The 16,455-nt window shown below is 42.4% G+C and overlaps 1 protein-coding gene across 2 annotated transcripts in view; it reads right to left on the reverse strand.

Moving 5' to 3' along the window:
* Positions 1–532: 532 nt before the first annotated feature.
* acadl (acyl-CoA dehydrogenase long chain) overlaps positions 533–16,455 on the reverse strand; it is a 101,593-nt gene continuing 85,670 nt past the window's right edge. The window contains exons 10-11 of one of the 2 annotated variants that reach the window (XM_067988150.1): positions 15,608–15,694; positions 533–2,809 (exon numbers count right to left, since the gene is read on the reverse strand). In XM_067988150.1, the coding sequence (XP_067844251.1) occupies positions 2,719–2,809; positions 15,608–15,694 (178 nt within the window). In that variant the 3' untranslated portion in view covers positions 533–2,718. The remainder of the gene's footprint in view (positions 2,810–15,607; positions 15,695–16,455) is intronic. The other variant, XM_067988152.1, reaches the window with a different exon arrangement.

Consider the following 16,455-nt stretch of genomic DNA (forward strand, 5'->3'; position numbering starts at 1 on the left):
TAATCTTCCCTCTACACATGATATAAAGTCGATGGAATAAACTATTTCATAAGCAATGTTTACAACTCACTTTGCTTCCTCCAGACAGCAATTCAGTTAGTCCCCCAATAAACCAATCATGCATTCCACATTTAAACTGATTAAATTACTTTCAATGAGTACAGTTTAAATGACCCAATTCCAGATCAGAATGTTAATCTATCGGCAGCCTTGTTTATTGATTGAGAAGGAAAATTTCATCTTGGAATTGGAACACCATTGCAGAATTGGTTTCTGCTTTTAATGGTTCATTAAATGTTGTGTTTCTGAACATGTACTTATGGGAATTAAAACAGGTTGTATGGCCATCTTAAAAATTCTCCTTCATGTAATTTAATCCCCAAATCAGTGTTAGGTGACTAGAACCTTTATGTAGTCTCAACCTCTAATCTTTTCCATCTGGAATCCTGTGCAGACTAAACATCGGCATTCCTTTTAATCCGGCCAAACGCAAAGACTATAAATTTACAGTAAACAGAATAGAAGGCACTACTACATAGTAATAAATGTTTATTGAAATCTCAAAGTAAATATATCATTGAATATAAAAATCAGTTTGATCAAATATATGAATTCAAGAATTCTTTTTACAGCAGCTGGAAATTGAGAACAATGTCCCTGACATTCAAGAATTCTGTCACATTGCAATTAGTCTGCGTGGAAGAGCAAATGTGTCCCATAGGAAAGGAACAGACCATCAGCATTTTGGGAAATTAGATTTTTTTTTGTCAATTTTCTTTCTTTTTGCCTCCTCCGAGCTACAGTTCAACAGGTGCTGCTCACCATCCAGTAACTCACCTCACATGGCCATTCTCCTTCTATGAGTCTAGGCAGTGAGTGTCAGCAGGCTATCCCACATGGAGGGCACAAGAACAGAGGTCCACGCACTCACTCACAGACGCACTCACTCACTCTTTCCAGCACGGGTCACTGGATAGCAATCAGGAGCAAGACCCTGGCTGATTTCTCCCTTTTAGATTAGGTGCACTTTAACTTAACCCCCCATATTTCCACTCCAACGAGGCAAAGACTAAGAATTAAACTAGGACTGTACACCTTACTTGGCTCAAGTCAGCTACTGAGGGAGCTTTCAAATTTCAACAGTCTACATAGACTGTTTGTTTAATCATAGCATGCCTGCATGAGCACTCAGTTCAACTCAGTCACAAGGTTGAGCTGAGCCCAAGTTATCATGCTGCATGTTTAAGAAAACAATCCATGCCAAATTTGAAAAACTACTGTTTCATTCTGTTACAGTTCTATCAGAACAGTGTCCATTAGCACAGTGTCATTAAAATGAATGTGCACACAAACGTACACAGAAATATAAAACTCAGAAAAGAAACTTCAATGGGTCAGTGTTAACAAGTTCCAGCTTTCTTCAACATTAATACATCATTTAGTTTGGCTGCTTTAACAGTTCAGCCAGAAAGGTAAAAGAAACACTCCATCTTGGTTCAGTGCCTCAACAATAAAACACAAATGCTTAGACAGGCTTTACCAAGCAGAACATCTCGCAGTTGGCTCTTGAAACCATCAACAAGTCTGGCTGTTGCTATCACAGTTCCACAAACAGCAAGTAAACAAAAAGTACATGGGATGGTGTACATCTAAGGCACATAATAGTGATTCTGCATTCAAATCCGGACACGTGGCACATGAAATTTAACACAGTGATACATTTCAGTAGGAAGAATGAGGCGAGGCAATATAAACTAGAGGGCACAATTCTAAAAGGGTACAGGAACAGAGAGATCTGGGGGTTTATGCACAAATCGTTGAAAGTGGCAGGGCAGGTTGAGAAAGCAGTTGAAAAAACTTTCCCTGATCCTGGGCTTTATAAATAGAAGCATAGAGTACAAAAGCAAGGAAGTTATGATGAAACTTCATAAAACATTGGTTTGACCACAACTGGAGTATTGTGTTCAGTTCTGGGCACCACACTTTAGGAAAGATGTGAAGGCCTTAGAGAGGGTGCAGAAAAGATTTACTAGAATGATTCCAGGGATGAGGGACTTTAGATATATGGACAGACTAGAGGAGCTGGGGTTGTTCTCCTTGGAACAGAGAAGGTTGAGAGGACCTCTCAACCTCTCAATCATGAGGGGTCTAGACAGAGTAGATAGAGAGAAACTGATCCCATTGGCAGAGGACACAGATTTAAGGTGATTGGCAAAAGAACCAAAGGTGATATGAGGGAAAACTTTTTTACGCAGCGAGTGGTTATGATCTGGAATGCACTGCCAGGATGGGTGGTGGAGGCAGATTCAATCAAGGCCTTCAAAAGAGAACTGGATAAGTACTTGAAAGGAAAAAAATTGCAGGGCTACGGGGACAAGGCGGGGGAGTGGGACTAGCTGAATTGCTCTTGCATAGAGCCGGCATGGACTCGATGGGCAGAATGGCCTCCTTCCATGCTGTAACCTTTCTATGATTCTATAAACCCCAGTCACCTTATGCAGAATATATCAAGGTAGGACAGGAGAAAGAAAGCTGTCGGGTTCTTATGTCAATATTCAATTTCTCATTTCTAAACAACCCTGAAGTTGATATATATTATCTTTCATTGGATAAACTTAAAAAGTATAAGGAATCTAAGTTTTCAGACTGTAGAGGTACTTTGACAAGAATCACCATGCAATTATCAACTCAGCAGGTCTCATTTGTGCTGCCATTTTATTAGTCACTTACAATGCCTCTAGCAATAAGCTCCTTCATTATTTCATTTGTACCACCATAAATTGGCTGAACACGGGAATCGACAAAAGATCTGAAAATTAAAAAACAGTAAGATTTGTGGTGCATTTTTAATATGTGAGAATCATAAATCCAAGTAATTGTCCACTTTAAAATTCTCTAAATTAAGATTTTTAAAAAAAATCATTGCAAAACTTCTATTGTAATTTCTTTCTTGCCTTCTCCCCTCCCTTTGACAGAAAGATGATTAAAAAAACTATGGAAATGTCATATGATACCTAGAGTAACTCAGATTAGGATTTAAACACTGTAGGCAGAATATATACATGGTGTACCTGGAAAATAAATTTTGACAGCAAAAGAAGTAAATTACCATGACAAGGTTGCGTGGTAGACATTTTGTTGTCTTTCTTAGAAGTACTGACTTTTGCTGGGGCGTGGCTCCATGAGTGCATGGGGCAGGCAGCATTGGAACAAGCACAATCCTGCCCTCACTCACATCCATATACAGGTACTTTCCAGCAGGAGTGACTAGACAGTGATCAGGAATGGGAAGCTGGGATGACTTTTCCCCAGCCTAGCCCAGGGACACTGTGACCATCATTGTGCCTTCACCTTTACCTCAGCCAAAATCAGCAATTTCAGCACAGAACAGCAATTGTACAAGGCATCCACTGGACTATATGGATTTGAGTTAGTATAGCGATGTATTCATCAATAGGGCACCTTAGACATGTCCAAGTCGCTAAATCCACATTAGCTATACTTAAACACACAGCCTGAAGTATTCCTTTAAAATAAAGTAACTTTTTTGAGGGGTGGAGTAATGGTGCCAAAACTGGGAAAGTGTAGATTTGAAGTTGGCAATCAAAAGTCAATTATGGATTATGCTGTAATCTCAAACAAAGCTTATAACCAATGCATTTCATTCCAATGAGCTGAATATTTGAACAGAAAAATATGGTTAATAACAGGCCCATCTCCAAGCCCATTCATGCAGGTTGAATTAACTGGTTGTTGACTTTGAATTTACAAAATCTGATTTCAAACTGACAAAGATTGTTTCAGATTTCGTTTTTGTCGGTGACTTTGCCACAAAAAGCCAACAGAACCAGGGCAGTCAGTCTGTGTGTGTCTCTACATTTCTTACTTTCTCCCTTCACTGATCTGTTTACACAGCACGGTTCCATCAGCAGTGGATTTAACTCCATATTTGCCATTACCTTCCACTTGGCCTCTTCTCTCCCTCCTCATGCCAAGAAAAAGTTCAGTTAGTTATGTTCATGATTATGTGTGTCTAAAATGTAGCCCCTAACCCCCACTAACTGGCTGCCAAACCTTACCCTTACTTGAACTGTAACACATAATTAAGTATGTTTTGTGATACATGTGCTTTATGGCACATCTCAGCAGTTTAAGCGAGATCACTTTCAACACAATGCAGTTTGTTCTTTCTCTCCCTCTTCCCTCTTAAGACTTGGGATAAATATACATCTTCTAATAACAAACGATCGCTTTAGATGATGAGAATATCCTCAGGCCAGCTGCCATTGGTGTGAGCAGTGACTGCCATCCCTGCCACTTGGAATGGTCAGATTTTGGTCCCGGCCGGTTCGGGGGTTTTGACTTGCACTTGAACTGGGAAGCAGCATCAAGGAGCAAAGGATTCCGCTCCCGACTGGCTTCAACGTCAGCCTTAAGTCACGACAGGCCTCCTGGAATTACTTTCAGATTCAAGTAGAAAATGCTTGAATACAACTTTTCCTGCAGTCCATTTTGGGAGTGGGATGGAAGTACATTACTCTGAATTTTTTACTCCACCAATTTCCTCCCCTCTCCATCCACTGAAGATGTTGCTTCCTTCCGGAGCTACAGTTCTGCAATTGTTGGTAGCCTTACTGTATCTTGTCCAAGTGACTATTACTCATGTGATGGCCTTGATAGTGTGTGTTGGCAGGCTATTTGAACATAAGAGGCATCACAGTCAAGCCCAATCCTGTCTTTAACTTGCACAGACCTCACACATTTCAAGCAGGGGGTCACTGGATCACGATGGGATCAGGAACTCTGGTTGATTTTTATTCTCCCTAATCCAAGCGTCGAGGCAAATTGCAGCACCACTATGGCACAAATCAGGGATCAAACCCGGGACCTTTCTAGTATGTAAGGTTAGCTACCCACTGGATTAATCTGATGACTGATTCTTTATGTATCCGTTTAGAGTGAACGATAGCAGATTATTCATGGGGAGGAGACATCTCAGCTGAGCCCAATCTCATTCTTAACCTTTTACACTGAACCCAGGAACTGGTGATCGAATACGAATCAACTGTACCCTAGCTCTTCCAAGGTCAATCGTGGGGCAGTTTCACTAGCTGTAAGTCATAAGTTCACTCAGGGTACCCACCAACAAAGCCCTGGTGAGTGTGCTGTCTTGCTGGTGCCAGGGTAAAGGGTATCACGGAATGGGTACAGAATATTCTGCGGGGCGGGGGGAGGCACGGGAACAACCAGAAGTCATGGTCCATGTTGGAACCAACAACATAGGAAGGAAAAGGGATGAGTATAGGTACAGTAGGATAAGGCAAGTTAATGTGTGGCTGGAGAAATGGTGCAGGACGGAGATCTTCAGATTCCTGGGGCATTGGGACCAGTTCTGGGGCAGGAGGAACCTGTACAAGATGGCCGAGTTACACCTCAACAGAGCTGGGAACAATGACCTGTCAGGGAGGTTAACTTGTGCTGTGGGGAGGATTTGGATTTAGGGTTTGGGTTGGTGTTGAAATTTGGCAGGGGATGGGCACCAGGATGAAGCATTAGAAAGGAGACACAAGGTGCACATCCTTGCATCAGACAAACAGCATTAGAATAAAGTGTTATTCAGAAACAGGACCTATCAGACAGGGGGAAATGCAAGGCAGACTAGAGTCCGTTTGGAGTGCATGTGCGTAAATCTACAGAGTGTGGTAAATAAGATTGGTGAGCTGCAGGCACAAATTACAACATGGGAGTATGATATAGTGGCAGTAACTAAGGAAAAAAGGGAGGAGGGGGTAGCAATTTTGACCAAAGTTACTGTTACAGCACTGATGTAGTTGAGGGATCAAAGACAGAATTAAGGAACAATAAAGGAGCTATTACACTACTGGGTGTAGACTATAGGCCACCAAATAGTGGGAAGGAGATAGAGGAGTAAATTTGCAGACAAATTACAGAAAGGTGCAAGAACTAAAGAGTAGGTAACGGGGGAGTTCAATTATCCCAATATAGACTGGGATAGTAACAGTGTAAATGGCAAAGAGGGGGAGGAATTCCTGAAATGTATACAAGACGACTTTCTTGATCAGGGTGTTTCTAGCCCAATGAGGAAGGAAACAGTGCTGGGCCTAGTTCTGGGGAATGAAGTGGGGCAGGTGGAGCATGTTTCAGTGGGGGAGCATTTGGGGAACAGTGATCATAATATCATCATAGAATCATAGAAGTTTACAACATGGAAACAGGCCCTTCGGCCCAACATGTCCATGTCGCCCAGTTTATACCACTAAGCTAGTCCCAATTGCCTGCACTTGGCCCATATCCCTCTATACCCATCTTACCCATGTAACTGTCCAAATGCTTTTTAAAAGACAAAATTGTACCCGCCTCTACTACTGCCTCTGGCAGCTCGTTCCAGACACTCACCACCCTTTGAGTGAAAAAATTGCCCCTCTGGACCCTTTTGTATCTCTCCCCTCTCACCTTAAATCTATGCCCCCTCGTTATAGACTCCCCTATCTTTGGGAAAAGATTTTGACTATCTACCTTATCTATGCCCCTCATTATTTTATAGACTTCTATAAGATCACCCCTAAACCTCCTACTCTCCAGGGAAAAAAGTCTCAGTCTATCCAACCTCTCCCTATAAGTCAAACCATCAAGTCCCGGTAGCATCCTAGTAAATCTTTTCTGCACTCTTTCTAGTTTAATAATATCCTTTCTATAATAGCTATGGAAAAGGACAAGGCGCAATCAAATAAAAAAATACTCAATTGGAGGAGGGCTAATCTCAGTGAGTTAAAAAGGGATCTTGCACAGGTGGACTGGAATCAAATATTAGCAGGCAAAACAGTAAATGAATAATGGGAGGAGGTCCTGCAGGTGCAGCATAGACACATTCCCAAGAGGGGGAAAGGAAGGGTATCCAAAGCTTGAGCTCCCTGGATGACTAAAGTATAGATATTAAAATGGAACAGAAAAGGAGGCTTATGATAAATGTCAGGTTCATAATATAGTGGAGAATCAAGCTGAATACAGAAAGTGCAGAGGAGAAATGAAAAAGGAAATAAGAGGGGAAAAGAGTGTATGAGAATAGATTAGCGGATAACATAAAAAGGAACCCAAAAGACTTTTTTAAACATATAAATAGTAAAAGGGTAGTCAAAGGAAGGGTGGGACCAATTTGGGGCCAAAAAGAGGATGTTCTTGTGGAGGCAGAGGGCGTGGCTGAGGTACTAAATGAGTATTTTGCATCTGACTTCACTAAAAAAAAGAGGATGCTGCCAATGTTACAATAACGGAGAAGGCAGTAGAATCATAGAATCGATACAGCACAGAAAGAGGCCATTCGGCCCAGCGAACCTGTGCCGGCTCTTTGTAGGAGCAATCCAGTTGGTCCCACTCCCCTGCTTTTTCCCCGTAGCCCTGCAAATTTTTTCTCTTCAAATATTTATCCAATTCCTTTTTGAAAGCAACAATTGAATCTGCTTCCACTGCCCTTTCAGGCAGCGCATTCCAGATCATAACTACTCGCTGAGCAAAAAAGTTTTTCCTCATGTTGCCTTTGGTTCTTTTGCAAATCTGTGTCCTCTGGTTCTTGACCCTTCCGCCAATGGGAACAGCTTCTCTTTATTTACTTTATCTAAACCCGTAGATAACCAGTAGAGAAATTGGATAGAATAAAAATAAAGAGGAGGTACCTAAAAGGTTGGCAGTGCTGAAAGTAGGAAAATCACCCGGTCCGGATTGGATGCATCCTAGGTTACTGAGGGAAGTAAGGGTGGAAATTGCAGAGGCTCTGGCCACAATCTTCCAATCCTCCTTAGATATGGGAGCGGTGCCAGAGGACTGGAGGATTCCAAATGTTACACCCCTGTCCAAAAAGGGGGAGGGGGATAAACCTGGAAACTACAGGCCAGTCAGCCTAACGTGTGGAGAAATTTTGAGAGACAATAATCCGAGACAAAATTAATTGGCGCTTGGAAAATATGGGTTAATAACTAACAGCCAGTGTGGATTTGTGAAAGGCAAATTGTGTTTGACTAACTTGATTGAGTTCTTTGATGAAGTAATGGAGAGGGTTGAAGGAGGCAGTGCGGTTGATGATGTGTATCTGGACTTTCAAAAGCCTTGTTAGACTTAATAGACTTGTTAGCAAAATTGAAGTCCATGGGATTAAAGGGGCAGTGGCTGCGGGTATACAAAATTGGCTAAGGGGCAGAAAGCAGAGAGTAGTGGTGAACGTTTGTTTTTCAGACTGGAGAGAAGTATACAGTGGTGTTCCCCAGGGGTCAGTATTAGGACCACTGCTCTTTTTGATATATATTAATGACCTGGACTTGGATATAATTTCAAAATTTGCAGATGACACGAAACTCGGAAATGTAGTAAACAATGAGGAGGATATAGACAGACTGGTGAAATGGACAGACACGTGGCAGATGAAATTTAACACAGAGAAGTGCGAAGTGATTCATTTTGGTAGGAAGAATGAAGAAAGCAATATAAACTAAATGGTACAATTTTAAAAGGGTGCAGGAACAGAGAGTCCTGGCGGTGCACATACGCAAATCATTGAAGGTGGCAGGGCAGGTTGAGAAGGCTGTTAAAAAGGCATACAGGATGCATGGCTTTATAAATAGAGGCAGACAGTACAAAAGCAGGACATTATGCTAAACCTTTATAAAACACTGGTTAGGCCCAGCTGGAGAACTGTGTTCAATTCTAGGCACCACACTTTAGGAAGGATGTCAAAGCCTTGGAGAGGGTGTGGAGGAGATTTACTAGAATGGTACCAGGGATGAGGGACGTGGAGAGACTGGAGAAGCTGGGGTTGTTCTCCTTAGAGCAGAGAAGGTTAAGGGGAGATTTAATATAGGTGTTCAAAATCATGAACGGTTTTGATAGAGCAAATAAGGAGAAACTGTTTCCAGCAGCATAAGGGTCGGTAACCAGAGGGGACAGATTTAAGGTGCTTGGCAGAAGAACCAGAGGTGAGATGAGGAGAATTTTTTTTACACAGCGAGAAACTGCAGCACAGAAATAGGCCATTCGGCCCAACTGGTCTATGCCAGCCTTTATGCTCCACATGAGCCTCCTCCCTCCCTACTTCATCTAACCCTATCAGGATACCCTTCTATTCCTTTCTCCCTCATGTGCTTATCTAGCTTCCCTTAAATCCATCTATGCTATTGGCCTCAACTATTCCTTGTGGTAGCGAGTTCCACATTCTCACCACTCTTTGGGTAAAGATGTTTCTCCTGAATTCCCTATTGGATTTATTAGCAACTATTTTATATTTATGATCTCTTGTTTTGGATTCCCCCACAAGTGGAAATATCTTCTCTACGTCTACCTTATCAAACCTTTTCATTATCTTAAAGACTTCTATCAGGTCACCCCTCTGCCTTCTCTTTTCTAGAGAAAAGAGCCCCAACCTATTCAGTCTTTCCTGATAAGTTTATCCCCTCAGTTCGGGTATCATCCTTGTAAATTCTTTTTGCACCTTCTCCAATGCCTTACAATTCTTTCTATAATATGGAGACCAGAACTGTGCACAATACTCCATGTTATGATCTGGAACACACTGTCTGAAAGGGTGGTGGGAAGCAGATTCAATAACAACTTTAAGAAGGGAAGTTATTAAAAAAAAAAATTGGTTAAATACTTGAAGGGGAAAAATGCAGGGCTATGGGGAAAGAGCAGGGGACTGGGACTAATTGGATAGCTCTTTCAAAATGCCGGCAGAGGCACGATGGGCCAAAAGGCCTCCTTCGGTGCTGTATCATTCTATGATTCTAAGCATCATTTGCTGTGAGTGCAAACCAACATAGAGAAACTGGCTAGCAATTTCACCTTTATTTCTGATATCAGATTTCTTTACAATCTGATAGCAAACTCTTCACCATAGAGGTGTGTAGAAATCCAGAGTGTTACCTCTGAATTTGCTAGCCGGAAACCGACTCTGCTCTACTCTCCAATTGACTGTATAAATGACTGTTTAGGGCAGCTCTTCGAAAACCTCTTTTGCACTCCTGGACAGAATACAAAAATAACTTCACCTGCCCCAAACATTTGTTCGCTGCTTTGCAACCTTTATCGATATGATTGTCAATGCTACCCTAAATGTTCTTCTCTTGTGCCAACTAAAGTTCAAATACACTGTCATAAACACTCCTCCTCACTGTGATGGAATCAAAAGTCATTACCATGACTTCTACTCTAACTCGTTCTTTTCCAGGATCTCAAAGCTCTCATCTTTTTAACACTGGTGTCATGCTGCCCTGTGGGCCTTGGCCCTTTTCAATGGTTTCTCAATAAAAAAAAATCTGCAGGATGTCTCCATGATCAGGTCTTTTGCATCAGACAATAAGTAACAAGAACAGCTAATACTGCCCTGGTTAGACTCAATGCTATAAATATTGCCACCAGATTGTGTATAAATTCTCAGCCAGATCTAGACAGCATTATTGCTATCTAGTGTTGTTATAGTTAAGGAGTAATCTGAGAGGAATTCTGATCTGAATCATAAATTTATCAGAAACTCAAAAGCTGCTGACAAGTTAATAGAACTCAGGAGACCCAGTAAACAGACTAAATGGACAAAGTTAATTTTGACAAAAAAGCCCATAAGGGGCTGCTCTTTCAAAACTGAGATGAGGAGAAACTTCTTCACTCAGAGGGTGGTAGGTCTGTGGAATTTGCTGCCCCAGGAAGCTGTGGAAGCTACATCATTAGATAAATTTAAAACAGAAATAGACAGTTTCCTAGAAGTAAAGGGAATTAGGGGTTATGGGGAGCGGGCAGGAAATTGGACATGAAGCTGAGTTCGGATCGGTCAATGCCCTGTGGGTGGCGGAGAGGGCCCAGGGGCTATGTGGCCGGGTCCTGCTCCGACTTCTTGTGTTCTTTAGATTTGTGGTTGGGATCAGATCAGCCATGATCTTATTGAATGGCGGAGCAGGCTCGAGGGGCCGATTGGCCTACTCCTGCTCCAATTTCTTATGTTCTTATGTTCTTATGAAGAACCCATTCATGTGTCTGCTGTACCGTAACATTCCTAAGTAGAACTTTTGTTGCAGGTCAGGTAGGATATGGCAGGTCTCCAATGGGGCAAGACACCGGATGTACTTAAAAGATGTCATAGGAATATTTTTATTAGTAAATCACCCATGATGTTGCTCACAGCCTGAGGAGCAGAAATCTAAGAGCAAGCAGGAGAGCAGGTTTGAGGCTGCAAAGAAAGAACTTGGATTTATATAGCACCTTTCACGACCTCAGGATGTCCAAAAACGCTTTACAGCCAATAAAGTACTTTTGAAATGTAGTCACTGTTGTAATGTCGGAAACGCGGCAGCCAATTTGCACACAGCAAGCTCCCACAAACAGCAATGTGATAATGACCAGATAATTTGTTTTTGCTGGTGTTGGTTGAGGGATAAATATTGGACAGGGAACTGGGGAGAACTCCCCTGCTCTTCTTCGAAATAGTGCCATGGGATCTTTTACATCCACCCGAGGGGGCAGACTGGGCCTCGGTTTAACGTCAAATCCCAGACCGAGGGAGCAAGCAGTGGGAGGCCCAGAGTGAGCAACAGATTATGGCCTCAGTGGTGTTGGTGCCAATGGGGTTGGCAAAGATACGTCCAAGTGAGGAAGGTCATTCAGCCCATCTAGTGTGTGCCTTCATTGAAAACCTACAAATCTTCCATCACAGCACTGAACTGCCTTTTGAATGACTCCAGAAGTTTTGCTTCCATTCCCCTTCCATGTATTATCACTCTGAATAATAGTAGCCTTTTCCCAGTTTGTTCCTATGTCCTCTTGTCCTGCAATCGTGGTTTAACTTAAATAGTGGCACAGGATTAGTCTTTTCTATTCCACTTAACATCTTATACACATTATAAAGTCCCTTCTCATTTGTCTCCTTTCACAGCTGTACAGTCCTTCTTTTCTAACCTTTCCTCAGAACTCAGTCCTCTGACACTAAGGATTAGCCTCGTGATCCTTCTCTGAACCATTTCCTGGGCTTCGATTTCTTCTTTGTACCTCAGTGAGCAGAGCTGATCACATTGGGGGTGAGGCATGATCAGAGCAATATTGCAGCTTGAGTGTGATGCAGTCAGACTTATGCTGATTTACTTCTGCATTCGGTATGCTTGTTGATTGCTCCTTTGCAATGACTGGATGTGTGCTTTCCCTTCCCCCTTTCCTTTGTTCTGTTCCTTTTTAAATGCTGTTCATTGTGAAAACTGCACGATATGACCAAAGAGTTCACACCTGAAACATCAACTTTGTCTGTTCTCTCCACAGATGCTGTCTGACCCGAGCGCTTCCAACATTTTCTTTGTTTCATTTCCAGTATCTGCAATATTTTGCTTTTTGTTCCAACACATTGTTCAGTCCTAAATCACTTTCAGCCTCTTCCCCTAGTTAGTTTCACACCATTAAGTTTTTTGCTTCCAATGTGCAGGATCTTACACTTATTTGTATTGAATTTTATCTATCATTGTTCTGCCCACTTGTAAATATTGTCTCAGTCCTTCTGTAACCTCTTGGCTGCTTCATCAGACTCTATAGGCCCCTTTGATTGGTGCCATTGACAATCTGGCCAGCTTACATTACGTTTCTGGGTCCACGTTGTTTATGCAGATCAGAAATAGTGCAGGCCCCAGCACCAATCGCCAGATCAATCCATGCTACACCACCCCCCCTAGCCTGACATCAATCCTCTAACTAATACCTACTGCTTCCTCTACCTGGATGGTTGAACTCAATCCCCGCAAGTCTTTTGCTGAACGCTTCAGGTGATTCCGCTCTGCCACTTTTGCATCTCATTGTTATTGTAAGACCCAGATTTCGACCAAAGGTGCAAGTGAAGTATTTAACGCACTGTTTGCAGTGCAACACAACTGTCGTTCGTTTTGCTTTAATGAATATCTGTGGTGGCAGATTCTGATGTGCTGGGTCTCGCTACTTGCAGAGTCTGAGTGGTGTCATGGGAGGTACAGTGGCTGAGAAGTTTAAATAAACACGGCAACGCAGGAAGTGAAGCGGAAGTTTCTAAAGGGAGCAGGCCCGGGCTGGAAAACTGGTCATTATTTTCTTTGTGTTGCAGCCACTCGCAGATAAGTAACGTGAAAAAATGGAGAGCTAAATGTGAATTAAATGGAACCAGGGATGAGGGACTTCAGTTACGTGGAGAGACTGGAGAAACTGAGATTGTTCTCCTTAGAGCAGAGAACATTAAGGGGAGATCTAATAGAGGTGTTCAAAATCAAGAAGGGTTTTGATAGAGTAAATAAGGAGAAAATGTTTCCAATGGCAGAAGGATCGGTAACCAGAGGGGACAGATTTAAGGTGAATGGCAAAAGAACCATAGGGGAGACGAGGAAAGATTTTTTTTTTTTTTTTTTACACACAGCAAGTTATGATCCGGAATGCACTGCCTGAAAAGGTGGTAGAAGCAAATTCAATAATAATTTTCAAAAAGGAAATGAATAAATACCTGAAGGGGAAAAATCTGTAGGGCCATGGGGAAAGAGCAGGGAAGTGGGACTAATTGGATAGCTCATTCAAAGAGCCGGCACAGGCAAGATGGGCCGAATGGCCTCGTTCTATGATTCTATGAACTGGAGTTTGGGGAAGCACGCTTCTGCCAAATTCACTCCCCCACTCTCTCAGATGGCCAGGCAAATAGGAAAGTGGGACTTCATGGGAATGGGAGATTGAGCGGGGAGCAGGGAATCACAGAATTTACAGCACTGGAGGAGGCTGTTCATCCTGTTATGCCTGGACCAACTTTTCAACTGGAGCCATTTCCTACAATCTAATTTCTTGCCCTTTCCCCGTATCCTTTCATATTCTTTGGCAAATATTCACCCAATTTCCTTTTAAATAAGGTTATTGTCTGGTTCAATAGTTACTTATGATAAAGCATTACATATTCTATAAACCTTATGAGTGAAAACATTTCTTCTAATATCTCCTTTTGTTCTTCTAGGGTAATCCCGAGTCTATGCCCCCTTGTTACTAATTCACCAAGCAGTGGAAACAATTTTTCACTTCACTGCCTCCCATCCTGGTGGTTCCCCCTGGTATGGCCCCCGCCTTCACTCACTCAAGTGCAAGGGATGCAGATTTGAGCATACCTGGCATACAACTGGTTTACATCTGGGTAGACCACGTCATTCATTATCGAGCCTCATTTTCCTTGCCAAAACCACCCTCTACTCTTGGATCATACTGTAGAGCAAAGATAATCCCTGTCTTCTTTTCTCTGCTACCAACTGTCTCCTTAAACCTCTCTCCCCTGTCCCCTCCACCGTGCGAGGAGCACATGGACTTCTTTGTCATCAAGATAGCAACCATCCATTTGCCCCCTCTGCTGCTTTCCTCCCCTTTCTCCACCAAACCAAACCTCCGCCAGGCTCCCACTGCCCTAGCCCTGAACCCCCGTCTCTCTCCTATCTCATCCATGAGAGATACTTCCTGCTCCCTTGACCCTGTTCCCAGTAAATTGCTAACCACTCAATTTGCCTTCCTAGCCCCCATGCAAGCTGACATTGTAAATGGTCCCTCTCCTCAGATACTGTTCCCCTCACTACTCAGAAGTATTCAAAGCCAAAGACAGTATTAATACTACTTTTAGTGAATTTGTGGATGCCACATCAGAAATATAGACTGAGTTATGTGCAGTGAGGTTTGGGGGGAAAAGACTCTGAGTATCAGGGCCAACTGCTGACAGGTAGTAAGTACATGGTTGGAAGCTGATACAAACATTAAGCTGGGGAGGCTGCGGTCTAGCATGGGCATGTAGTGTAAATTGAGAATGAAGAAAGCAAGTGAGGAGCAGGCATCATGAAGAAAATATTTTCCAGGAATTTTGAAGTTTGTAGAAGGAAATCTCTCAGTAAGAATAAGGATCTTCGTTCATAATTTTTCATTGGTAGTTTCAGTTGAAAATGTGCTTTATCTGTAATTTAAGGTTTTGATTCCTTTTGTACAAAAATATTTTGCATCTGGCATGTGCCTGTCATGTGTGAGACTTAGTCACAGATGCAAAAAAAAGACAGGGATTTCATCCTGGGTTTGTGTGCTGAAATTTACTGACCTCACCAATTTACAAGCAACTACAATTACTTGGATTGAGGTCAGTAAATAGAGCAGCAGCTTTAAAGGGACAGGCCAGGTTAGCAGCTAAACATAACCAGTCTCCAGACTCGAGTGGCTCACAATGCTGTTAATATAGATACCTATCGACAAAATTTTTTAAAAACTGCACATCAACTTGTAAAAACATCGCTCTTTATTACAAATGCAAAACAATCTTAAAATGCTGGTTGTTTCTAACCTGTACTTCTAATCTCCTGCCCGAAACTGATAAGCACATTCCAACCTCCAACATTTACACTCTGAACGACCTCCGCTTCCCTTTAATTAATTATACTTTGCAGCCTTCTATTCTTAGAAAACAAAGTATCATCTGACATACTGTGACCAACAGCACAATAGATTTACCAGTACACTTTCAATAGACAGCGGAGAGTACTTTGAACAAAAAGTACTTCCCCCGGACTTGCTTTTCCCTTTAATGATCACATAAATTAGGACTTACTTAGCAATTGGGTATTCCCACATGTATCCCCATCCACCGTGAAGTTGTACACACTGGTTGGCTACATTATTCTGGAGCTCAGAAGCCCTATTAAAAAAATATTAAATGTAAGTATTGTTCTTTCAAATCCAGCGACATCATTCATAAAGCTGTCAGACACCATTAAGGCCATCTCATTACCAGAACACCTCCTTTATAGAATCACCAAGTGACTTTTATTGCCAATTTTCTCCCACTGAGATGCATTTCAAGGGGTATGGGGTGCCCTCCTGAACCCTGTCCAAATGACCAGTCTTCAAGCACGAGCACAGACAGTGGTGCCAGCAGGCTATTTGGTCAGCCAAGCTGCCGTCTGCACCCGCCAGCCAAAGATGTACATGTCCCTGGTTGATTACTCACTCCGTAACCTGGGTGTGCTAAAGCCAATGGTATCATACACCACCCCATCCCTGCCCAGTTGCAATCAGCCAACTCAGCACACGTCAGAAACTGAACCCAGAACCATGCGGTTTGTGTGGCTCAGTTACATTGCATTAAACATCGACCCTATTGGGGAAGCTCACCGAGTGTTCTCAATGAATTACAGCATATCATTTTTAAAAAGCTTGGAACTAATTTAAATGTTCAGCAGCATTACCACAGACTGACCAATAAAACAAAAGCAAGATCTTAGTTGATAACAACAAACGAGCATACGAACATACGAATTAAGAGCAGGAGTAGGCCATTCGGCCTCTCGAGCCTGCTCTGCCATTTGATACGATCATGGCTGATCTGATTGTGACCTCAACCCTACTTTCCCGTCTACCCACTATAACCTTTGACTCCCTTGTTAATCAGGAATCTAT

This window comes from Heptranchias perlo, chromosome 7 (genome assembly GCF_035084215.1).
Source record: "Heptranchias perlo isolate sHepPer1 chromosome 7, sHepPer1.hap1, whole genome shotgun sequence".
Taxonomy (NCBI): domain Eukaryota; kingdom Metazoa; phylum Chordata; class Chondrichthyes; order Hexanchiformes; family Hexanchidae; genus Heptranchias; species Heptranchias perlo.